At 40.6% G+C, this 27,009-nt stretch overlaps 1 protein-coding gene across 2 annotated transcripts in view; it reads right to left on the bottom strand.

The window, feature by feature from the left end:
* Window positions 1–22,393, bottom strand: part of COX10 (cytochrome c oxidase assembly factor heme A:farnesyltransferase COX10) — a 127,940-nt gene extending 105,547 nt beyond the window's left edge. The window contains exons 1-3 of one of the 2 annotated variants that reach the window (XM_008541982.2): window positions 21,848–22,393; window positions 17,496–17,629; window positions 15,379–15,700 (exon numbers count right to left, since the gene is read on the bottom strand). In XM_008541982.2, coding sequence (XP_008540204.1) covers window positions 15,379–15,700; window positions 17,496–17,629; window positions 21,848–21,890 — 499 coding nt within the window. In that variant the 5' untranslated portion in view covers window positions 21,891–22,393. The remainder of the gene's footprint in view (window positions 1–15,378; window positions 15,701–17,495; window positions 17,630–21,847) is intronic. The other variant, XM_070561138.1, reaches the window with a different exon arrangement.
* Window positions 22,394–27,009: the final 4,616 nt, after the last annotated feature.

Here is a 27,009-nt window from a genome sequence, read left to right as displayed (position 1 = left end):
ATGGAATGTTTTTGTTAGTTGATCTTAAAGTTCAAAATTATATAACTTAAGAGGCAGGAATTGAGTCTTTTCTGATTTTCAAATAAACATGTATTTTTTTACTTAATAGTTATACTTACGATTTCCTCCTCTCTCTTCATTTCTATTAACATCTTAAGCTTCAAATGGTTCAATTTCTCATTTAAGTGAGTTTTTTAGGCTTCACGGCTTAGCAGCGTTCTCTGAACCTCCTGACAGTCATCTTACCAACATACATATCAAAGAAGCTGGTAATTCTAATGCTTACTGTTAAGTTCAGATGAAAAAAAGTCAATTGATGAGAGATGGGGTGTTTTTTTCTCAGCCACATTAAAGGATATCAATCAGGGGTAACTGATTACAAACCATAACTACTTCTGGTTAAAAGATAAGATTTTTTATAGAGATTTTTAATAACACAGCTGCAAAACTAAGAACTTTAATGGGGCCTTCCTGTTTTCCTCTTTCTTTTTTCATATACTTAATGACCAAAGCTGGTCCAAAAACTCCTGGGACCATATCAAAGTTCCCAACTTCAAATTGACTGGGCAACAAACGCTGTTACCAAAATACAACATTTAAGTATGGTCCCCAAGGCAAACTAACCAGGAAGCATTCGGTTTGCATTTACAGCTAGCATTCAGAAAAGGGAAATGAAGTATCTATCAGGTCTGTTAAATAAATACATAAGTAAAAACTGTTTATATCTAAGTTAATTACGAACATTAATTGTATGAATGTGAGACCCTAAGCTTGTTCTTCCAATTACGGTTTTTCCTTGAACCATCTAAGCTCTTCTACTTTGCCATCCTATTTTTAGTTCTTTTCCTTTTCAACAAAGGAAAGTTTCTTCTCAATATACTTAATAATCAACATTTTTTTTTTTAGTAATTAACTAAAAAACTTTTCCCATAAAACTGGTGCCTATCAAACTTTTACGAAGTGGAAATAAGTCTTTTGAAGAATGAGTTTGGCAAGAAGGAATTGTTAGTTGAGCAGTTTTCACTATTTCAAAAATTCAATGAACTTTTAGAGAAACACAGGGGGCCACCTTCAATCCCCCATAGTTATGCTGAGTACAAAATATGGTAGAACAGATCACAAACCTCAGGACACAATGACAACAGGTGAAAGCGACACTGTAAAAAGCAGACAGAGCAAGTACAAAGCAAAGCAGCCTACAGTCATCTGGTTCAGGGACATTACCTTTCAGTCACTGTTAAGCATTCAACTACTACAGTACAGCTAAATAATGAATTATTTGTAATTAAAAGGCTAAGCTGCTCAAAATTCTTCAACTAGTGGCAACAGAGTTCCTTATACTCCTTTTTCCATTGAGCTTCTATTTTCTGAGCACCTATTATGTGCAAAGCAAGAGCCAGGCAATGAGAATGCAACAGTCAACAGGACAGACATGGTCCTTGTCCTCTTGGCCCTCACACACCGGTGAAGATGCAGACATGCCAACAGGCATTACAGCACAGCGTGTGAGTGCTTCAGTGGGTGAAGTCAAGGATGCTGCGAAGAATACAGAAAGGCTTCCTAACCTAGAAGCCTTCACTAATTCATGTCAAAGTTGGAGATCACAGAATAAGGAGGAGTTAGCCTGGTGACTAGGGAAGTGGGTGAGAGGTATGGCGGCGGGGGGGATGCACAGCAAGCGCAAAGCCACAGGGTGAGAGAGTGCTCCAGATAAACATTCATTTCCCACCTACAGATAAAATATCATGAAGTATAAACACGGACAAAACTGCACCCCTGTATTTTTTTTTTTTTACAAAACTCTGATATGATAGCATTCTTCTTTTCGTTCTTTACCTTCAAATTCACTACCCCGCTTCTTAAGATAAAAAAACAAGCTATTAGTAAAGTTAAACTATATGATACACTTTAGAAAGGTTCTCCAAAATAAACAGTTGAGCAAAACTTTTTTAGTGAAGAGATAACCTTGTAACATTCTTTCAAAATTCACTTCTTTAAGTGTTTCATTCCTTAATCTTAATAAATGAGATGCTATCATACTTTGCTTTGAACTGGAAACCAAGCCCTTGATAATGCCCCAAAATGATCATTAGGCACCTGGGCAGGTCTGACTGGAGGGTTGAGAAGCAGCATTTGGTTCCCTCTCAGATTTAGATGACACACCCTGCCTGGAGGAGAGAGACCTGCTTGGATTTGCAGAATGGAAGGGGCCTCCCAGGTACCAGAGTAACAGCTGTCCGCTGACAGGAGCTTGGGAGGGGAGGGAAACAGGTCGGGGGCGGGAGAGGCAGCAGCGACAGGTGAGAATTCAGATAAATTGAGTTACTAGGAAGTTGCAGAGTTCCCATTTGATGAGAACTCAATCCATATTTTTGTTTGAAACGGGAAGCAAGGTAGTTTGCTGAGAGTGAAGAGGAGGTAGGAAAGATGGTGTTGAGTGAGTTCTCCAGATAAGAAGAGTTTCTCAACATATGTTCTGGGGACCATCCTTTACATGGCCATCTGTTAAAATGCAGATTCCCAGGCCCCACCCCTGACCTAGAGTGAAGGAGTTTATGGAGATGAGGCCCAGAAATTAGCATTATAACAAGTTCTCCACATATCTCAGCCAGCAAATGAAGTTTCAGAACCACTAAAGATGGTGAAGTTCTCTAAGTTGATGGCAGAATTTGGGGTGAAGAAAACTAAGCAAGATGCCAAAGCCCTCAGTGACTGCTGGAGCGCAACAAAGAAGTGAATGAGAGGAAAGTTTCATGGTGCCATTTCCTTGTTTAGCTGAAGTTTCACCATCAACCTAAGCTTTTTTAGTGCAGATGTACACTTGGGCTAGTTGGCTTTCCTCTGTGGCACACTCCGGTACTGACAATTCCCCAACACAAACTCAGTCTCAAAATGTGTATCTGATTATCAAGAGCATGGGGAAAAGCTGGTGACACACCGGTACACATCCACAACCACTACTGGAAAAGTGAACGGCGAGCTGGCAAGTCAGTCTTCATTTAAACACACCACACAGGAGGCGCATGCGTGCGGTGGGAGGCCCAGAGCAGACTGGGGGTGGCAATTTAGCTTCTTGGGAAAACTGGGTAATGGAGAGGTGGGCAGCCTCACATCCTCTTCCTGGACGGGGACGTACTGCACAGTGAGATAGCCCATTGGGCACTATGAGGACACAGAGAAGTTGGCTATTGACAGAGTTGACTAGGCTGGATCTTAGATGCTCCGGCTTTTAAAATGAGAGAGGTAAGAATTATACCGTACTTGACGATCTCCCTTGCAGCTGGAGATAGCCGTGTTGTACAGTCCTGGCCAATGAGATATAAGGAGAAATTCCTATTAAGAGCTTTCCTTCCCAAATAAAAAGGCAAAGTCTTAGAAGGAGGTTTCTGCCTTTCCACATTGTTCCCTTTCTTCCTTCTTTCTGCCTGGAATACAACATGATGATGGCAGACTGTAGCCACCTTGCGTCTTGAGGACAAAAGCCACAAGCTAATAATTACAGAACAAAAAGAAGGAACCAGGTATGTTGACAACATCCTTGAGGACTAGCTCTAGACTCCTAATTTCGGATTCCTTAATACAAGAGAAAAATAAACCCTGTGTTTGTTTAAGTTACTGTTCTTCAAGTTTTCAGTCACGTGCGGCTGAGCACATTTTCAGCTCATAGTTTTTCTCTTCCTTAAAGTTGTCAATATTTCTTGAGAATGATTATCATCCACACGAAATTTATCTTTACATTCCTCTAGCACCTACCACAGCATCTTACACTTACAATCAATTCAATTAACATCAAACTGAATTTAAAACAAATGAATCATCAGAAAACAGAATAGCCTAGATGAATAGAATTTTCATCTAAATTAGAACATTAGCTAAAGCATCTACGTGGCCCACTTCCACCACAAAACAACTGGAATGACGGAATAAAAATGAAAATTGGAGATAAACCCACATCAGCAATAAATTAGATAAAGGCAGGATACTAAAACCCTCAAGAAATGTTTGTTAAATATAATACAGATGAGACGAAATTGAAGACAGTTGCTGAGAGCTGACATTACTTTCATTATTTGAACAGCCAAAAATTAGACTACCTAAATATCAACAACAAGGAAATGGATAAATATGGGAAATAAAGGCTATGTGACAGGATAGCCTGATATGGAGAGGTGAGGAGCGAGGAGCAGAGGCCACGGTGGACCGCGGGCGAGATGGACTCAGTGCATGCAAAGTCCCTTTCGCATCACAGCAGCAGTGTGTAGAGGGAGCTGCATCAGAGACAGAGGGAGAAAAGAGTGGTCACACCAAAAAGAAAGCAGAGCCTCACCTTGACATAATTCTCACTGGGACGAGGGCGAAACCTTTCTGAGGACCTTAACCCAGTATAGCAAGACACCCACTACCACCACACCCAGGCACAGTGTGGTAGTCTTCCAGCTCAGCAGGCAGTAGCACTAGAGAAAAGGGTAGGTATACACACTATATGCTGAGAGTAGAGGCAGCCTACACACAAATCCACACTCAGGGAGTAGGACGCCGGTACTGTGGTTTCAAAGACATGTTGCAAAAACTTGTCATAGAAAAAGTTCCCTTACTGGTACCCTCCTCCACACCTCCCTCAGGCCACAGGAATGTTATCCTAGTGAGGTAAACTGATAGCCTCCAGCCTCTAGTTTAAAATGCAAGAGAAGTCCAACAGCACCAAGTTAAACTGTTAGGTGATGGAGAACAATCCAACCGTGCACTCATTCAGCCTACAGCCAATGAGCACTACTAAGCGCCAGGCGCTGCTTGAGGCAGAGAGGATGTGACAGCACAAACAGACCAACACCCTGTCTTCCTGGAGCTTACACTCCTTTGGGGTCTGACTACTGCCTGGAATAGTCTGTCTTCAATGAGGAATGGATAAAGATGAAGAGAGGTAAAGTGCGTCAACGAAAGACTTATAAAGAAGATTTTACAACATAAAAGAAAATACAGGTAGCATGGAAGAAAAAGAGGTTGACTCTATTTCTGAAAAAGATGCATCACAGAACCAGTAGACTATAAGCTCCTCATAAAGAGAAAGACCCATGAGGCAGGAGCTGTCAGCCACACTCTCCCATTCTACCCATGACACCTTGAAGGATGCACTTATGACAAAATGGTCTCAATGAACAGCAGGTGAACGAGTAGAAAAAAGAAAAAAAATCCCATGAAATAGATAAAGTGCATTAAGAAAAGTATACAGAAACAAAAACTGTCACAGCAGAATGTTAAAAATCATGAGAAGTAATAAAAAGTAGACGGCACAAAATCAAATCAGTGCAGTACCTACATCTCAGAGGATCCTTCACAATGAAGCAGAAAATCACAGTGAGGAAAGCAGGTGGAGAGAGTATAACGTAGAGGCAAGTATACTGGAAAAGGAAATTATTGCTATAAATAGGAAAAAGGAGACACCCTGATCATCATTTGCTTGGCTAACTGAAAAACCTAAGAATCAAGTGAAAAAAATTTTTTAAATATCCCCAAATTAATTTATCAGCAAACGTACACAATCTACTTAAAGAAAACTATAAAACTTGAGAGGCAGAAAAGAAGACTTGGATAAACGAAAATGCTGTAATACAGTAAAGATCTCAATTCATCACCAAATTAATGTGCAAATATGTTGAAATTCCAATTAAAATACTAACAATGTTTTGGGATTAGGGGGATTAAGGTGTGTCCAGGGGTAGAGCTTCACGAATTCTTAAATTTGTTAGAATGACAATCAACACTGGTTAACAACATTAAAAAGTGGGTATATCTCCACCTTATCCCATTGTCCAAAATACATTCCTATAAATAAACAATTTAAATGTAAAATCATAAAAACATAAGATTAAAAACATAGACAAACATTTACAAATCTTTTGTGGGAGAGCCTAAGCATGATATAAAAACTAGAAACTACAAGAAAAATACTGATAGATTTGATTACATAAAATCAATGTTTGTATATCAAACTAACAATAAATGAAAACAAGAAGCAAATAACATATAAGGTATAAGACATTATAATAGGTACATGTAATAGGCTCAAATCTTTACTGTATAAGGAACTCTTACAAACAATAAATAAAGACAAACACTGAAGAGAAGAGAAGAAAGGATAGAAGGCAAACAGGCCATTCACAAGAGAAATACAAATCCCCAATCAACATATGGAAAATATAAAACCTCATCAGCAGTTTTAAATTCTTATTTTAAAACTCAAGGGCCACTTTCACCCATCAAATTGGTAGAGTTATTTAGAAAAATATATGCAAATAACTGAATAAAATGTGTATCAAGACCCCATTTTTATAAAACAAACACAACAGAAACTGTATATACATTAATATAATAATTAGCCCTTCTTGAACCTTTACTATATGCTAGGTCCAGTACTAAATTATTTACCTACATTATCTCACAAAATCTTCCCAACAATCCCATGAGGTAGATAAGATTATCTCTACTTTACAGAAGAAGAAACTGAGGCTTAGAGGTTTGGGAAAATGTGCCCATTATCACAAAGTCAATCAACAGTAGACCAGAGATTCCAGCCCTGCCAGACTGACTCCAGAGGCTGTGCTGTTAACGGTGCAACACAGACCATGCACAGAAAAACACTGACAACCGTACGCAAAAAAGTGGTTACTGCAAGTCCCGGAGGGGACTTTTTGCATATTATTATGTGTTTTGGTCTTAAGAAAACAGTACTTATTAAAAAAAAGGTCAGCAAAAACAGGGTAAACATATTGATACAAAAAGATATGCACAGAATAAGAATTTTTAAAAATCACAGACAGCATTCACATTAGGATCTTACCTTTGTTTAAAGTGCAAAAATATATGAACGGGATGTAGAGAAAAAAATCTAGAATACACCAAAATCATCAAAATGGTTATTATTCTGAGAGAGTGGAATTACCGGGGGATTCCATTTATCTCATTTTTGTTTATCTGTATTTTCTTTTTTTCTACATTAAACACTTAATAATAAAAATACTACTTAACATTTAATAAGTAAATAATTACTAAGGTAATTATTCAAAATATAAATTAAAATTCAAGAAATTATAATTCCACTCAATTAATATTTTTATGAAATTGTGGAAAATCTCTTACACCCTATCTGACAGCTGAAGAGAGAAGTTGACTTTTAAAAACTATAGCAAGCAATCTAAAATAAAATTGTATCCTCTATTCCTGTTTTTTTTTGTTGTTGTTCTTTTAATAAAAAGCAGCATTCTAGGCTCTAGGGGAAAAAAATCTATACATTGATAGACTGTAGTTTATATCAGTTCCATCAACAGCATAATCTATTGGTTCCAATAAATCTATCTTCATGTTCTGGCCTCAGAAAATATGTTGTAGCTTTTCAGCACAGATGCTATTCAGGAAAAAATTTCTGCTTTTCATTGACCTATATTAAGTATAAACTCACTTGAGCACTAAAGCCTCTTATGATCCTAATCCAAATAAAATTTCTTTACCCCAGTGTGGTCCCTGCAACAAACTCCAAAAACATATTGTAAATAGCTCTGTTGGCAAGAGAAATTCAAGGGAGACATATTAGTACCTCTTTATAAACCAGTCTTACTTCCTCTCATAGAAAAAAAAATCTTTAAATGGCCCAGATCCTGGCAGAAATGTCAAGGCATCAGGCTGCTGCTACCCTACAATATTACAAATAAAATGTAAGTATGGTCACTATATGGCCCGTCACTTACTCTACAGTTACTTATCCTCGGTGTATTACAGGTATAAACAAAAGGGGGAGTAGAAAGAAAGACTAGTTCCATAAAAGCGAGCGCTGACTCCCAGATATTTCTGCCCTGGCTATCATTAGCTATAAAAGAATTGTCCAAGATGTTAAGAGTCTGAAAGAAATCAATTGACAGATACCAGGGATTTTCTTAAAGAAAAAAATCCTGCTGACTCCAAGACATGTGTGAATTCAAGTAATAAACTATAGAGGGAGGAAAAGGTCAAATAAGAGGGTAGGGGTCACCCAAAGGGTGCTGCCTCTTTAAATGGAATAAGCAGAAGGAAATGACTTTAATTCAATTAGCTCATCCAGAAACCTGGGGCATGGAATATATAAAATGATACTAGGGGAAATTTACTGCCCCAGCACTTTTCCATCTGTAGCTGTAGGGGAGGCTCTGCTCCCTGTTTCCTTGGCGCATCCTGCTTTTCCATACCTCTCCTGTGTGGTCCAGATTCTGCCCAGCTGGCTGTTCCTGCTGCCAGTGGTGGCAAGGGCTGCTCTGGCTCTCACTAGGTGAGTTCTCCCCAGATCCAGCCAGACCACTGGGTCTGGGACCGGCACCGGACCTGCACAGCACCTTCTCCACTTTCTTGAAGGGTGGTCCAGGACCACCTGCACCAGCTCATCTAGCATGCTTGTCAAAAATTCAGATCTCTGGGTCCTGTCCCAGGCTGGCAGGATCTGAATCCCTGGGCACAGCAGCCAGGAAGTGTCATTTTAACATGCGTGCCACTTGAGCTCCTTAGAACAGACAAATGGAAACCAATGAGTCTGTGTACACTACACAACACAGCATGTACAACTAAATGAGCAATTTCATCATCCGGACACCATGTTTTAGATATCAAATCCTGCATCTGGAATGTCTATTTAAGATATACAACACTGCAAGGTATATAAAAGGAAAAACAATACAATAGCCAGTATGAAGGAAAAGAAGCTGTGGCCAAAAAAAAAAATTGATCCTAAACCAATTATCATACTTTCCCCTCTGTTCCTAAAGAAATAAGAATTATGAGAATAAGCTTTAAGAAATCATTTTAAATTAATTATTTAAAGTAGCTCTTTTAAGACTCTACAAAGAAGAAACATTGATAATTATTTCCTGATTGAGCAGTCAGTCAACACTGACTTCCTAAAGGCCAAATAAAAGAACTCTTTCTAGTCAGGCAGCTTAGTAGACCTCTAGCATTTGAAAGTGTTGATTACTTTCTTTACGAACTGTGTCTTCTCTTTTGGCTTCTGCAACAAAGCCCTTTCCTTTTTCCCTCTCTCTGACCATTTTTTCCTTGAAGGCTCCATTATACACTCTACTCGATCTTTAAAAGGGGAGGAACCCCAAAGGTCTGTCCTTGGCTTCTGCTCTGGTCACTCTACATGCTGGCCCTTGGCAACCTTGTTCATGAAAGCTTTGCAGCCAACTCCACACTGAAGATGCCTTGTCCTTCCAGCCCGATGCTCTAAATGAGGTCCTGTCCTTGACAGCCCACTGCCCACAGCACCTCTCTACTGGGTATGCCAGCGTCAACTCAGATTCCCGGTGTCCAAAACAAAACTCATCTCTTCCCCCCAAACCTGTTTCTCCCTTCAGGATTCACATTCCTCAGTCTCCACACCACCATTCCTCTCTACCAGAAGGCTGGGAGTTTTTCTAGAGCAGGGGCAGCAAACACAAATGCCTGTTGGCGCACCCAGGTAACAAATTGATTTTTTATTTAACAAACAAGTGTATAGCTCTTAATACAGATACTTCTATGTAGTTTGCAAATGTTACCTCAGGTAATACAGATCTTCTTCCACTTAAGATGGGGTTACTTCCCAATAAACATCAAAAGTCCAAAATGCACTTAATATACCTCACCTACCGAACATCACAGCTTAGCCTAGCTTAAACGTGCTCAGAACACTTACATTAGCCTACAGTTGGGCAAAATCATCTAACACAAAGCCTATTTTATAATAAAGTGTTGAAGATCTCATGTAAGTTATTGGATACTGTTCTGAAAGTGAGAAACAAGGTGGCTGTCTGGGTACAGGGTGGTTCCAAGGGTACCACTTGTTCACCCTCATTATCGCAGGGCTGACTGGGAGCTGCGGCCACTGCCACTGCCAGCATCACAGAGAGGATGGGACCACATTATCTGTAGCCTAGGAAAAGATCAACATTCAAAATTCGAAGTACAGTTTCTACTGAATGCATATAGCTTTGGCACCATCATAAAATTGAAAAATCCTAAGTCAAACCATTCCAAGTCAGGGACCATCTGCACCCAGAACAACCCTATGAAATAGGTATTATTACCTCTAGTTTACAGATGGGTAAACTGAGGCACAGAGAGATCATGGAACTTGCTCAAGGTCACTCAACTAGTAGAAGCCAGGATTTGAATGCAAGGAGTCTGGCCCAGAGGACAATATACTCTGTTCTCTCTCAGAGAACTGGGTTGGGTGCATGATACTACGGAGCATAGGGCCCAGAGAACCAGAGAGGCTTGCTTCATCTAGTCAAACTCTTCACAACTCCATGTCCTAAAGCTTTTATTCCACGTGTCCCCAGCACTCTACCATGTCTGCCTAAGGTTCTGCTCATTCTATTTCTGTACTGTGCCCCTTCCCCATCACAGCCTTAGTTTAGCCCTAAGTCATTTCTCTCTTGACCACCACTGATCCGTCTGCTGTCATTCTTGCCTCTCAGCAGTCCATGCTCCATAGCCAGGGTCAGCAAACTTTTTCTCTAAAGGGACAGACAGGAAATATTTGAGGCTTTCCAGGCCATAAGTTTTCTGTCACAATTACTCAACTCTGGCGATGTAGCAAGATATCAGCATAGAACAAATGGGTGTGGCTGTGTTCAATAAAACTTTATTTACAAAAGCAGGAGACCCTTGCTTAACAGTACTACCACAGCAGTTTTCTTAACCAATCCTATCCCTTATGCTGAAATATACTCCAGAGGTCCCCAAACCTTAAAGAATATAGTAAAAATATAAAAGTACCAGAAAAAAATATGAGTGAATATGTTTATAACCACAGGGTAGTGAAAATCTTTCTAAGCATTCAAAAAACCCTAATAAATTTAGATATATAAAAGTTAAAAATCTCACTGGGGCAAAATAAGACAAAAACAACAAAACATCACAAATAAAGTTAAAAAGAAAAAGCAAACTACGAAAAAAATTTTTTAATGTATTTGATAGATGAAATGCTAATTTTCCTTATTTACAAAGAGGTCTTAAAAAATCATTGAGAAATAACCTAGGATATAAGCAGAAAATAGTAGAAGGAAAAATACAAATGATCAAAATAGAGCAAAAGATGTTAAATCCCACCAAAACTTAAAAAATGAAAACTAACATATACAAAAATCTTTTTCAATCAAATAGGTAAAACTGATATAAAGACTGTTTATGCAGGAGCATAACAGAGGGAATTAGATTCCCATATGCTACTGGAGGGAGTGTAAATTATACCATCTTTTCTAGGAACAAACTGGTTGCTCCATCAAAATTAAAACGTTTAAATTAGCAATTACATTTCTAAACACTTATTCTACAGATAGACCCACGTCAGTATCCAAAGGCTTATGTACATAACAGTTAATCATTGAATGGCTTTTAATAGCAAAAAACTGGAAACACCCTAAAGGTTTACCTGAAGAGGATTAGTTAAGTAAAGAATGGCAGTTCCAAATAATGGAATAGTATGCAGGGGAGCAAATACTGTCAGTGAAAGTTCTACTCTTATGAGAAAATGGCAAGGTGCAGAACTGTGTGTGTGTGTGTATTGATCTTATTTCTATCAAAACGCATAACCACATCTATACCTTTATATCTGCACATCTGAATATATATAAGGCTACATTTCAAGCAGGGCAGTTTATCCAGAATGGATGGGAAGGGTACTTTTTCCGTCTAAGATTCATGTTTCTGTATTATTTGAATTTTTTTTTTACAATAAGTTTATAGTTTAGTATAATAAAAAGCTCTTAAAAGATAAACAAACAAGACAAAACACAAAGTGATTGTGTTCTCCAAAGAACCTTCCAAGACTTTCTGCTGCTGGGATATAAGAGCCAAACCCTTCAGCACGAAATACACGCCAATATGAGAACACTGTCCTGCCTAACCCTTCGACCCCAGTCGGTGCCTCTTCCGTATGACGTCTGAGTCATACAGCGTTACTCACAGGATACTGCAGCTTTCTGAAGGTGCCAGGATGGATCAAGCTTCTTTACCTCTGCTTATAGTCCTTGCCTTCTCTGCTAGTAAATACTCACTCACCTCAACCCCCTCCATAGGCAGAAACACTCCTTCTCTGGTGCCCACTCTACCTTATGTATACATTGTCATAACACCTATAACATTAGTTTCCCTAATGATGGATATCGTAATAATAATAATATTAATCATAACTAATTAAGTGCCTATAGGGTGCTGGGCACACAGGTGTTTTACTTGCATGGTCTCATTTAATCCTGACGATGAGGCTATGAAGTACCATTATCTCTATTTTACAGGTAAAGAAACTAAGGCACTCTAAGGCTAAATAAATTGCCCAAGATCACAGAGGTATTAAGAAAGAGTGTGGGGTTGGAAATACAGATGCATCTGCCATAGTTGTTTTATCTTTATATATGTGTATGTGTGCAAAATCTCCCCACTAGACTATCAACTTTATCTTGAGGACAGAAATCATGTATGAGTTATCTCTGTATCTCTAGCTTCCAGCACAATGGGGTTCTTGGTGGACATGGAGTAAATACTGAAGGCAGGCAGCCTCTTAACACTAAAAGAGGACCTAAGAGTCGTCATCTAGCTCCACCCACTATACAATGCAGGACTCTCTTCTTCAACTTCCCTCAAAGGTGATCTCCCTTTGGTTAGTACCAGATAAGGACCACCGCCTTACAGGACAGCCCATTTCATATCTGGATAGTTCTCCGAGGACTCTGCTTCATGCTGAGAGGATGTGCCGCCCCGTTAGCACTGGCAATTTCCTAGTTCTGCCTTCCGGACTATACATGAGCAGCACTGCCCCTTGGAATCAATGGAGCTACAGACATCAGTAGATTTGCAGACGGCTATCATGTCTTCGTTCTCCTTTTCCTCACCCTATGTCTTCCCCCTTCCTTCTCTTTTCCAAGCAAAATAATCTCATTCCCCAAGTGAAAGGGGTTCTACATCCCCACTTCCTGGTAGTTGCCCTCCGCTGGAGGACTTCAGTTTGCCAATTCCTCTCTTAAAAGCAAGCCCCTACCAAGTGAGAAGCACTGTTCCTAGATAGCTGGAAGTACTCAACAAGTACATGGCAGGATTTCTGCGCTCAAAATCTGAGGGAAAATATAACATACATTAAGCAGACACTCAAAAGTACCTGTAATTATTTGGAAACTAACCTTTGAGGGTCTCCCATGTGTCAGGCATGCTGCTGGTTACTCTAAATGCATTATGTGATTTAATTCTTAAATGGTTTATTATTATTCCTACTTTGTGGATGAGGAAACTGTCTCAACAAGGTCAAGAACTGCCCACAGTCTCACTGGCTAGTAAACGTCACAGCCAGGATCCGAGCTCAAATCTGCTTGACTTTGAGCCATATCCTGAGTTTTGAGAAGGGGGACTTGGGCCAAGAGCAGGCGAGAGAAGACTTCATGGGGAAGCCTGGAAAGGATCTGACTGGACGCAAGAGAGGCAGACCGGTCTCCACGGAGGAATGAGTACGGTGGGGTAGAAGGGGACAGCAAAGGGGATAAGAAGTATGTTTCTAGAGAAGAGTTTAATCATTCTAGATTACAATGCTCCTTTAAAATCGGGCAGAGTTGAAGCAGCAGGAAAAATGGAAGAACTATAGACTCCTGAGTAGGTTAGGAATATATGAAAGCAATGTTTTAGGAAGGTTAGTCTGGCAGCCCTGGGCAGCACACATTCCAGTGCGGGGAGAATGAAGGCACAGAGAACAGCTAGGAGCTGCCACGAAACCAAAGACCTCATATGTTTTGGACCTGAACTAGGATAGTAGTTCCAGAAATAGGGATGAGAAATCATACAGGCATTACAAAAGATTCCGGTGGTAAGAGATGGATGTTAGACTAGTGACGAAGGGGAGATTAAAAGAATGATTCTGAGATTTCTCATCTGGGAGAAGTGAAGAAGGCAGGTATTACTGACCAAAATGGAATAAGAAAGGAGAACTGATCTGCAGTGAGGGGGAGACACTGAAGTGGATGTGTTAAATGATGGTGCACAGAGAGAGAAGCTCCTGCTGGTGACAGAGGTCACTTCTGATGCCTATGGACTGAGAGGCCTCATTTTTTGGATGACATCCTATGATCACATCTTATCTATAGTCATTCTTAACATGTCAACAACACTCAAACCACTTGCGTAAATGACAAAAGATAACTTCTTTAGGAACTTGATGATTCCTTGCTCAGCTACCAGGAAGCACTCAGGCACGATTTCAAGGACACCACCTGGAATTCGTTTCCCGGCTTCAGAGTCGCACTCTGTTAAGACTTACGGTGATTCTTCAGCTCCTTTGTCAGACTCCCTATATCTGTCATCCCTCCAAAAAAACATTTTCTTTAAGTGAGCTTGGTCACCAAGGAAAGAAGTTGTATGGTTTACCTCCTTTTACCCTGGATATCAAGCTCAACTCTCTTGAAAAACAACAAACCAAACAAAAACCACTCTTTCCCTGATCTTCTCTACTCTCAGAAGTCTCTGTCTCAGCTGTTCGCTTCCTGATTTTGATCCAATAACATTATTTGTCACTTTCTGTCCTCAAAGAGTATCTGGTTTAACTTTATCATTCACCCGTTGCATTTTTTCTTCTTATTCTCATTCAAGAAGAAAAGGAGAGACAAGGTCTTCAGTCTGCAGGATGACCCAGAACATACATTCTAAACAGGGTTAGCCCAGAATGAGCTATTTCTAAGTTTTGCTATAAGATGGGATGATGATAACAAAGCTCTGACTGACTCACGGCATGGTTGTAACAACCAAATGACATAATTATGGGTTAATATCCAAATGCATGCAATAAAATTTGGTGTGGTTTGCTACAATGAGGCAAAAAAATCTAGTTCCAAACCTCCTTTCAGAGAAGCCTCATGACAAAGTCCCTGCACACCTGGACAATCCCAGAGGCCCTACGGAAGAAGCAAAACACAGCAGGGAGCTGGGAGTCCCAGTGCCACTGTGGGCTCACTGCACAGCATGCACAGCAGCGCAATCCTTCCTGTTTTCAGAACTAAATAGACAGAACTCATGACCTTACCGCGTGTTCAAAGAACAGCAGGTGTAAAAACACAAAGGACAAGAAAATCAGCAGAATAAGCATTCTACTTTAATTGCAAATAAAAGAGAGACTATTTTTAGTACAATACGTTTAGTGCAATAGTATTTACAATTCTGTGTAAAGAGAATTCAAAAACTTTGATTTTCAAGCCCAATGAAACTGAAGAGAGGAAAAATACTAAGAGAGGGTCTGCAGTTTCAAAATATTCCCTTTGGGGCAGTAAATTAAATTAGCTTTTTGTTTAACTACAGAGAAATTTCGAGTAAGAATCTAACCATCCCAGAAAAAAAAAGTACCTGTGAGTTTGATTTTGGACAGTCGAGCCAGAATTCCTGGTAGATCGTCCACATGCAGCTTCATCTCTTTCCACTGTTTTTCCTCTTTTGTTGCGTTTCCCACATCTATTGAGGCTTCAATTACTGAGGCAGATTCTAGTTCTATCAATTCTTTTTCATTTGCCTTTCTGGACAAAGGCAGGCTGGGGGGTGAAATAGGTCTCAACTCATGTACTTCTGCTTTGGCTTGACCTGAAGATATTTTCTCAAAGAAAGGAGATGTCACTGGTTCTGGCTTCGGTTTTACTTGCTGGTTGAGGCTTCTGTTCAGTTGTGTGACATACTAAACAAAACAGAATATGTTACTATAAAACCAAGGCCCCCAAATACTCTTAAATGGTTTTGTAGCGACACCTTCCACCAGACCAACTTTTATGGTACTTGAAAGATTTTCCCATAACTTTATAAATACATGATGAATTAACTAACATTAGTGTTTGTTACATGGCAATCACCATACTAAGAGACATGGATAATAAAATTAATGCCTCGGCAATGGTTTTCAAATTTTACGGCTTATAAATCCTAGGAATTTAAGTTCCTTGAAAGAAAGAAATTTATTTCTTATTCATCTCCTCCAGAATTTTCCCCAATGTAGCACCAGAAATTGGAGATCTACTATTCCAAATACAATGAGAAAGTTTTTTATAGTCAAGAGCCCAAGTCAACCTGTTGACTTTCCATGTTCCTAGCAAACAGTGCAGAGAGGGGCTCGGTGGTAGGGTATATCCAGGGCTGGGTGACCTCACGGCAGTGTGTGTGTGGAAAGAGCCTGGGGCTTAGAGTCAGACAGTCTCTATCACTCGCGAACAAAAAGTAATAACTACGACCTACATTCGTGAGGTAATTTATAGTTTTATATAATATATATCTTTATAACTTACATAATATTTATCTCATTTAATCTTCTCAACAGTTGTTAAAGAAGATGGATCATTATTAGTTATCTCTCTCTTTAATTTACAGATAAGGAAATCAAGGCGTAGAAATAAACTAATAGAGCCAAGAGTCAACAACCACTTAGTTATGGGTGGCCCTGGGACTTGGAGCCACCTATCCTGATAACTAGTTAAGTGCCTTTCCCATTATATCACAAAGGATTGAAATTATATATACAATCTTAGAAAGGAATTACAATGAATGAATTCATGAATGAATCCAGAGTTCTGCTTATATAAAAAAAGGCATTATACATATTTGAGTTTCTCTTCTACATGTCCATTATCTTTGATCCCAAACTTAAAAAGTCTGAACATTTCTGGAAATTTAAACCTCTTATCAAAACAATGAGTTTTATTAAGATTTTAAGTTAATTTTAAGTTGAAGTGGGCATTTTAGGTTGAAAAAAGATGAGACAAACATCAAATAGGACTTTAGATTATGAATCTGCTATTCTCTCATGCTTGCACTATAATTATGGCTTTTTAGCTGTCATTTCTCCATTCTATGATCCTTTTCTATTTGAGAAAATAGCAAATACCCTCACTGGTAATTAAGAGTAAGTTACATGTTGCCTACAATAATCACAGAGCCAACCTAGATCAATGCCTATAGGAAGACTGAGATGTATTATCAATGCCCACTATAAAATGCCTAGCATATTACAAAAACTCTCACTTTTTTTTGAGTCGACTCAGAAATGCACATGTTTAAAAGACTTTTAAATGCACTCCTGATGTAAGAAAATAGGAGGGTCACACTGTTAAGGTAATTATTTCGGTATTACTGACGTATTCACAGAAGTTTAAAGAATTCGAAAAGATGCATTATAACAGTTCAGCTTTTCCTAATTTTAGCCTAGTTGAAATGTGCCAGAAGTTTTCAATCTTTCTCAAACTTAATCAATAAATTCAGGATCATACTTTTAACCTCAAAGGTCAGGATTATTCTGCTATCAGTTAAGAATAATCAAAACAAGGTATTAAAGTTTTGGGTAAACTTAGGAGGACACCAAATAAAAGTCCTTTTCAAATTGCACTTCCTACAACTTTTCTTATAACAGAAATTTCTGAAATTTCCTCATACAGAGAAAGTAAAGGCAGATAGCAGGAGAGGAAGCATGGTCTTCTAGAACATACCATGCGCTTGAGGAAGTTAAAGTGCTGAAATGTAATCCACTGCTTGTTGATGTTCCTGAAAAGATGCATAAACTTGTGAGGGGATTCCTGCATAGCTCTTCTTTCTAGGTACCAGACACATCCTCCTACCCAACCTGTAACAGAGAAGGGGAGAACACGTTAAAATGATTACTGCTTCTCACCAAATGATGACGGTACCTATCCAGAAACAAAGCCAGCCACTGAGGTAAGCATCACACGCGTGACGGGTCCAAACTTTGAAATGATCTAATCCTGATTTGTGAATAAACGCAATTTATTAGCTCTGCTCCCTGTTTAAGTCAGTGTGATTCTTCAGCAGGGCTGGGAAAATGTTTCATTTCAGGATCATTATGATTTTATTATAGTAAATGCAAAAATGACCACACTGTAGATCTTTTTAAGAAAAACATACAAAACAATCAGTTCAGTCACTTTTAAAAAAGTATAAAATGAGAAGTACAAATTTCCTCAATAAATAACAGTAAGCTGGAAGATAGATTTCAGATTAATATTTTGGGCATGTGGGGTAAGCCAACTAAAAGGGGGAGGAAATAACTTTCAGTAAAGTATGACTCTATCAATCTAGGTAGGAAGAAGCTATTTTTGTTGTACCCAAATTTGGCTTGTAATCGTTCCCCTAAAGCTTCTCTCGAGTATCAACAAATCCAATGCTTCCGTGTAAGGCCTCATCCTAGTCAAGCCTTCGACAGTATAACAGCACAGATTCTCCCTCTACCTTGAAAAGTCTCTCTTCCCATGGCATGCATGACACTAAAGGTTTCTGGGTCTCTGCGGCCCACTGCTCATCACTTCTCAGTTCCTTATGGTGTCTCTTCTTGCCGTGTCCGCCACTTTAAGGCAGTTGTATTCCCACTGTTCGGAACACTACATACTGGCCCCAAGCAAATGCAATTATACGGTAATTTTTAATCTTCAACCCATTTCTAGAGTCATTAAGTCTATTTCCAACAGCTTTCTTAGTATCTCCACACGGATGGGTTGCAATACGTCTTTAAGGAGACTTTATTCCCATCTTTATCTTTCCTCTGTTCCCTTCTGCAGATAAAGCCATTACTTACTTAAGACTTCAACATCTTGAACTCTTCCTTCATCACCTAATAACCGTCAAGTCCAGTCAACCCTGAAATACTGGTTAAATCCGTCCACTTCCTGCCATTCCTAGTGATACAGACCCTTATCACCTTACAATTGAGTGCACTAACAGTTGTAGGATTCAAGCCACTCATCCTGACTTCTGTAATTTCCTTTCCTCTCCAATCCAAGTTCCATAAAGCCAATGGTTTTCTTCCTGAAGCCCTGAACATGTATTACTCGCCCAAACACGTACATAAAACTCATGGCAGCAGAGCTGTCTCATCCCCCCACTGAGCACACCGCACTTTTCATGATTCATTCATCTTTGTTTATCTCGTTTCCTTGCTGTCAGTGTCTTGCCTCCACTCTGTCTGCCAAATTTTCAAAGTCTCTTTCAACTGTTCTATCACTTTATACTCTTTTTGGTGGCACCTCTTAATACAGATTGTTTCCACCATCATCTTTTTTCAGCTCCTTGTTGGCAGGGACTCTCCTTTATCCACCTTTGCTCTAACAGCTGGCAGAGTGCTTTCCATATAACAGTGAAACAGTGTTTGATGACCGGATCACCCACAGAGTTTGCCTGGACTGGGGAAGGAGAACTGTCACTGCCCCTTGGAATACGTGGCAATTATCTTACACCAGACGTAAGTCACTTCACTGAAATCACACCCTCAAACCTGTGAATTACGAAATGCTTATTTTCAATACGTGACTATGCGCTGCGCATATATGCAGACAGGAAGGAACAGCAGTGTTGAAATCGGTCCTCTGATACTCAAGTTTTATTATTTTGTTTTTCATCATGTGTATTTCTCCTTTTTTGCCCTAACATTGTTCTTGAGGATAACAGGATTTCAATATTAAAAGATAATGTCTAGAAGACATCAAGGTTTTACCGTTCTGGGCCTTAATTTCGAAACCATTTTTGAGTTCATTTAGTCCAACAAGAAATGCATATTGCTGGGAGGGAAAGAACCTCCTTGGGAAATACCTCTCAAGATTAAGTGGGTCAAACTGAGATTTTTACAGAATGGTAGTAAGAAAAAAAACAGCTAGGAAGCTGTACTTTTAAATGATGAAAACACTTCATTTAGACAAAACATGTCACATTTCTATGAATCAGTACCTAGAAACTGAAAGACATTTCAGCCCTATGTAAACAAATGTAGGCTTGAAGATACACAGGGCTTACAATAGATACATTAAAAACCTAGGAACATGTGACCTTATCGACCACTGACACAGAGTCATGATTGCGGGGCTTTTAAAAGGAGGTGAGCAGAGAAGTAACTGAAAGGTCCTGAAATGTTTTTAATGGCTATAAAATACTTAGGATCTTTAGAAGCAAAATCAGACATGACCACTGGATACCTAAAATAGTTCCAGTTTACATTTCTGTCGCCCCTTCCCACCACGCTGCTTCCATATCGAGCTCTTCCAGTAGATCTTCCAAATGGAGCATAGTCAGACCACTTACTTGCAGATTTTTTGGCAAATATATTCACTGCTTCAGGAACCTAAGCTATTAATTCTTCCCATACCAGCATGGGAAAGCCTGATCCAGCAACAAACCATGTGAACCATATGTTGCTCACACTGAAACTGGGGAATTCTGAGCAGTCAAATGGAATTGTCCTACAGGAAGCTGAAAATACAGAATAGAAAGGCTGAAAAGCAGCTAGTCTGAGGAATGCATATTGGAAAAACTTTCATAGAGGTGATAATTCAAGCACTAAGAAAAGATGCACTCTCTGACCTACGGTCAGGATCAAAGAACACTCACAGTCAGGGATAGTAGAAGGTAACCAAGACGTAATTAAAAAAGAATCACACACCATTTAAAAGAACTTTTCATTACAGAAAATTTCAGTCACATACAATAGGAGAAGAATACAATTGTGTATCCCCCAGCTTTAACAATTACCAAACCAAGGCCAATCTGGTTTCTCTATACTCCTTCCCACCTCCCACCCTCCTCCTCTCTTTTTGGACCAGAAGGGACCTTTGAGATCATTTAGTTCAACTGCCTCATTTTGAGCAAACTCAATTCCAGGCAACACAAATGATATGCCCTAAGATCGCACAGCCAAGAGACCCACAAAACAACATTACGAGAAAAGAGGAAGAAAGGAATTTCATAGAGTTACTGTGATCAATATTGCCAGATGCTGCAGAGAGCTTGTGATAGGTGAGACCTAAAAAGGTTTCTGGGATTTGACCAAAGGGACTCCCTGGCTTCTTCAATCCATCTCCAATATGGTCCACCAGCAACACATTCCTCACACAGCTATTAGTTATCACTCTCAACTGCTGGGGGCAAAACGATTCCCAATCTCCTCTTTATTATCTCCATCAGGACAAATTTCATTCATTCATTCACAAATGATTACTGAAAGCCAACAATGTACACCAGGTACTGTTTGGGGCACTGGAGACACAGAGATGAACCAGAGAGAAACTGTGCCTGCTTTCACCAGATTTATATCCTAGTCAGAAGAAACACATAATAAGCCGCTATATAAATAAACTATGACAGACCGTGCTAGCCATGATGAAAGAAATAGGGCGATGTGAGAAGAGACGGGCAGGGGGCTCAACTTTAGACAGCGTGGTCAGGTAGGGCTCTCTGGAAAGGTGACGTTTGAGCTGAGACCTAGCCAACGGCCAAGGAAGTGCACTCCACCTTCATCATATAGTTGTTACTGGTCCTTCAAGTGGGAAGATTATATCAGGGATCACGCTGATGGCAGAAAGCCAAGCCTCCGGGCGACCATGGTTCCCCGTCTGTAATCGTGATTATCATCATCATCATGACCACCTTACACTGGAACAAGGTTTCTAGGTGGGGGCAATGCTCTTCCCTTGTGCTTACATGCCAGTGGCTAGGAACTGAGGCTGTGATGAGCCCAGAGGCTCGCGGAGCCCTAAGGTCCTACTCGGTCCTCTCTCCTCCAGCCTCCACTCTGCAAACCGAAAGCATCAGCAGACACCGGCCCCCCGGGGGAGAGGGACGGAGAGGTGGTGTGGACCAGCGGGGCACAGTGCAGGGAGAGACTTTGGCTCCGTAGCCTCTTCACCTCAGGCTACTCCAAAGGTCATTTCCTCCCACCGGAACCCAACCAAGCCGACCTCGCCAAGGGCTCCCAAGGTTGCAGCCAGCCGGAACCACGGCGCCGCACGTGGCAAAAAGAAGAGAATTTTCCCAAAGTCGCGCCCGCGAGCGGGTGCAGTACCTGTCAGGAGGCGTGAGGAGAGAGTATGCGGGGAGGCAGCCATAACGCACAAGTCGGGCCGCTCCCCGGGATCCCCGTGTCCTCACCGGCTACTGGGCGCCGCCATCTTCCTTCCCCGCCCCCCGGTGGGCAGAGAGACGCTTCCGGTCCGTCACTTCCGGCGGGCGGGTCACGGCCAGAGAAGGCTGTGGCTGGAGGTGCTCGGCGCCCGAGCGGTGGGACAGTGAGGGACTGAAGGTCGGAGGCCTCGCGTACTTTCGGGAAGTGCGAGGGGCGCGGCGTGGCTACGTCTTGCGAAAGGAACGGCGCGCGCGGACGGCGGGCCGGTGCTCTCAGTTGCCCGGCATCCGCTGGCCGGGTCCCTGGGACCGCGTGCGGATGACCGGGCCTGCAGCCGCTGCGCGCGGGCTGTTGAAAGTGACGGTTGGGATGCTTCTGGGTGACCCAGCGCCAAGAGGAAGTGGTTCTTGGGACGATGCCTCCACCTTCTCCTCTGATCAGATACAGCCCTCCTCTCTTCGCTGTCAGGTGGGAGGACCGGTGAACTCGGGGTTAGGGTTTCCGGCTCTGGAGTGACATCTGTACTCGAGTCCTGGCACCCTCTCCTGGCCTTCTGACCTGCTCGAGCAAGTTCCGTGAGCCCTCTGAGCCTCAGTTATCTAGGCACAGGTACAACGGGGATAACAGGAGTGTATATTTTATAAGATGGTTGGAAGAATTAAATCATGTCTCCCCACTGGGTAGCCAGGCGCCTACCACGTATAGGCGCTGATAAATTATCATTAGTGTTGTGATTACTAGGGCAGATCTCAGCAGCCCTCCGCTCATCTGTTTTTCACGTCGCAGTTCCACGAGGAAACGTATACTGAAGGAAAAAGCCAGCTTTTGAAAAAGAAGAGAGAAATCGGTAACTGGGTTCTGTAAGGGCGGTTTCTGTCTTCAACGAGAAGGTGGTAGCCTTTTGGGTTCAACTCGCCTAACATTGCTGGGTACAGGGGTTGCTGACAAGAGCAAGGCTCCTGATCCATACCAGTGGGCGGGAGAGGGTGGTCAGCTGAGGAGGCGGTGTGATGGGGGTCAGGTGGGAAGTGCTGCAGAACCGCAGCGGGGAGAACAGTTCTGGTGTAGCTGGGTCAGGGGAGACCTCTGTCCTCAGTTGGAGGAACAGTGGGTCTTTCCTTCATACAAGGGAGGGAAACGATACTCCATGAAGAGAACAACAGCATTAAATACTATGTTGAAAGTTTTCAAACCACTTAGGATTTTCCATGTGCTTTTTATAAACATTTGATGTTTGTATCCGTAGTAAATCTTTATGAGCAACACGCTAAGGCTCAGAGTTTTAAGTGATCTGCCCAGAGTCACCTGAATGCCAGAACCAAGAGCAGAACCCCTGATACCTGTTACAGCGTTATTTCCTCCATACCAGATAGCCTTACGCACCTCAGCGTCTTGAAGAGGCGTGGCCTCTGTGATTTATAAAGCGCAGTATTTCAACCTTGGCTGCCTGTCAGAGTCACCTGTAGGGCTTTAAAAGTTACAGATGCCTGAGCCAACTCCAGACCTATTAAATCAGAAAGGGTGTGGAATGGATGGAAGGGACCTGTAATTTTCTTTTTAAAGCACCACAGGTGATTTTGGTATACAGAACTGAGAATTACAGGATTCCAGCTTGTTTTTACTTGACAACACAGCTATGTCTAATAGGTTATTTAACATAAATGTTATATTTCATGTACTCATAAAATATGAATTCCCAAGTTGTCTAGGCTTATGATAGACAAGGAGTTTAATAGACATGTTCCTCCTTAGCCAACAGATTTTTTCCTTCATTTTTAAGTCATTTCCAAAAATAGAGGCAAGGTGTGATCAAGTACATGAATGAATGCATAGGTTTTCATTTAATGAGAGAAACCAGAGTAAATGTTTTATAGGAGAAATGCCTAAAAGATGAATACATTCTGGCTTGGTTGGTCAGGAAGTGCGTTCATCTAATTTGTAAGTCAGTTAGCCTAGGTCAATAGTCTCAAAGCATACTCTCCTAAAAAGTAATGCCTGGAGATACTTCTGGAAAGAAGAGGGTTCTATGGCTATTTGCATTGATTTGGCCACCTGTAGCTGCAAGGGAGGCTGTGATTAGTTTAGGCTGGTCCCATTCCATCACTGTGGACCTAAACGTATTGCTGTCCCAAATCAAATTAATGTTAAATTGAGGAAGAAGTAGGGAATGGATTTTGGATAAGCAACTAAAGGAGTCAGCCACAACTTTGTTGAACCTATTATTTTCCAAACAGTTTGAACACAACACATTTTGTGAACTATCATGAAACCTTGGGAAATGCTAGCCTTACACACACACAAACAATTTTGAGGATTGAAATATGTTTGTATTCACAGTTTTTACTTATTCTAAGGGGAATCAGACTTCCCATTTGGAACTATCTTGCTTCATTAGACTTACTTTTCTGGGATAGGTTTGCTTAGAAAATGCCATGTACAAGCTCTGCCCTTTTGTCCCTGTAGATTCATAGGACTTGTAGAGTCAGGCATCAGCCAGCCAGATCGCCGGATGTTTTCATTTCATAGATCTGGAAACAGAGGTCCAGAGAGGTTAAGTAATTGACTCGGAGTGATAGAACTTTGTCTCCAAACATCCAAGCCAGCATTTTTCCATCTCATTATATTGTCTTTCTTGTCCCTTACTCTCCTCCCTGTATTATCGTCACTAATGAAATGATGGAGGGTTCTACAATTATATGCATTTATTTGACTTTGGATTTTTACACTTCAAGTAAAATAAAGATATTTTGTAAATTATGTTTTTAATTACCTCTTTTGTTCAGTATCACTTATGGAAAGCTATAAATAATTAAAAGCTAAAAGCATTGTTTTATTATTCCATAATTACTGGAAGTTATGTCATTCAATTTTATGTTAATGTGGTCATTAACTACAGTTACCACTTGCTTCTGTATTTTTAAACATGGTTCCAAATAATCAGTGGTAAAACTTTGTACCTTCTCTCTTGAAAACAACGTTATCAAACTTCAGAACCTAGATAATGGCTCCTCTTCTTTTCCTTAATGTTTCAGCCCTCAGCTAAAAACTAAGCTGTTCTCAAGTGCCGCTTGTTCTGTGGTAGATTTGCTTCAAAGTTGGAAAGCAAAATTTCAAATAAAATTTCTCCTTAGAGTCTTTCTGCATGTACTGAATCAAATCTGCATTTTATACCATATGACATGACTTCTGAGTAGATGCTAACTCTTTCAAGCCTTGCCGTAATTTCCCATGATAAATGAAGACCTAGCTTTCTCCAGGAAAAATCCCAACCTAGTATGCAGGATGTATTCAGTTGACACAGAACTGTCTGTCTAAAAACAGTAGATTTCTTAACCTAAGGATAGGCGAAGGAAGGCAAGGGATCTGAATAGAGGTTTTCCAAAAAAGATATACAAATGGCCATAAGTACATGAAAAGATCCTTGACGTCATTAGCAGTCAGAAAAATGCCACTTAAAACCACCTTAAGATATCACTTCACACCCACTGGGATGGGTGTAATCAAAAGGACAGATAAGAGAGAACACCAATTGTACGTTAGAATGTGGAGAAATTGGAATCCTAATAGGCTGCTGGTGGGAATGTGAAATGGTGCAGCCACCTTGGAAAACAGTCTGGCAGTTTTTCAGAAAGTTAGAGTTATCTTGTGACCCAGCAGTTCCACTCCTAGATGGAGAAAATGAAGACTTGCATTTATTGGTAGTGCTGTCAAGTCAATTTCTACTCCCAGCGACCCTGTGTGCAGCAGAGTGGAACCCCTCCCAGTCTGTCTGTGTCGTCATCTCACCTTCTGCTGCCATATCAGACAATGCTCCACTGCTATTCACGCAGTCTTCATGGCCAGTTTTTTCTAAGTGGGTGGCCAGTTCCTTTTTCCTAGTCTGTCTTAGTCTGGAGGCTCTGCTGAAACCTGTCTACCACAGGTGACCCTGCTGGTATTTGAAATCCCAGTGGCATAGCTTTCAGCATCACAGCAACACACAGCTGCCACAGTATGACAACCAACACGTGGGTGGTGTGCTTCCCTGGCTGGGAAAGAAACTCCAGCAGCTGCAGTAACAATGCAGAATCTTAACTACTAGACCAAAAATACTTAAGGATACAAAGACAACCCAATTTGAAAATGGGCAAAGAATTTGAATAGACAGTTCTCCAAAGAAGATATGCAAATGGCCAATAAGCACATGAAAAGGTGCTCGACATCATTAAGCCACAGTGAGATACCACTTCACACCCAGGAGAAAGGCTATAATCAAAGTCAGGTGGTAACAAGTGTTGAGAATGTGGAGAAATTGGAAAACTCATACATTGCTGCTGGGAATGTAAAATGGTGTAGCCACTTTGGAAAAGTTTGACAGTTACGCAGTAAGTTAAACATAGAGTTACCATATGATCCAGCAGTTCCATTCCTGGGGATATACCCAAGAGAAATGAAAACATGTCCACACAAAAACTTATACGTGAATATTCATAGCAGCATTGTTCATAATAACCCAAAAGTGAAAACAATCCAAATACCAATCAACTAACTAATGGATAAATAAAATGCAATAAATCCGTGTAGTGGAATATTTGGGTATAAAAAGAAGTCAAATGCTGATACATGCTACAATATGGATAAACCCGTGGATAAACCCTGAAAACATTAAGTAAAAGAAGCCAGTCACAAAAGATCACATATTATCTGGTTCCATTTATATGAAATGTCTAGACTAGGCAAATCCATAGAAACAGAAAGTGGATCTGTGGTTGCCAGGGCTGGGGGAGGGGATCAAGGGAAAAGGAGTGACTGCTGATGGGTGCTGAGTTTTTTTCTATGGAGACTGAAAATGATCTAAAATTGATTGTGATGATGATTGTACAACTTTGTGAATATACTAAAAGCCATTGAATTGTGCATTTTAAGTGCATTGTATGATTTGTGAATTAGAGCTCAATAAACCTGTTATTTATTGAGGGTAGAGTTAGGAAGAGCTACTCTAGGAGGCTAAAGGTAACAGTTCACCGTGTTGGGCAGAGACTGCTCATCATCTACCAATAGCTGTTCTTCTCTCATGTGGATGAGAAGATACGGCTGTCCAGAATAAAGGCTCCATTTCCCAG

The sequence above is a fragment of the Equus przewalskii genome, chromosome 10 (genome assembly GCF_037783145.1).
Source record: "Equus przewalskii isolate Varuska chromosome 10, EquPr2, whole genome shotgun sequence".
NCBI classification, from domain to species: domain Eukaryota; kingdom Metazoa; phylum Chordata; class Mammalia; order Perissodactyla; family Equidae; genus Equus; species Equus przewalskii.
Note: the sequence above shows the minus strand (reverse complement) of the source record. Positions and strands in the feature narration are given on the sequence as shown.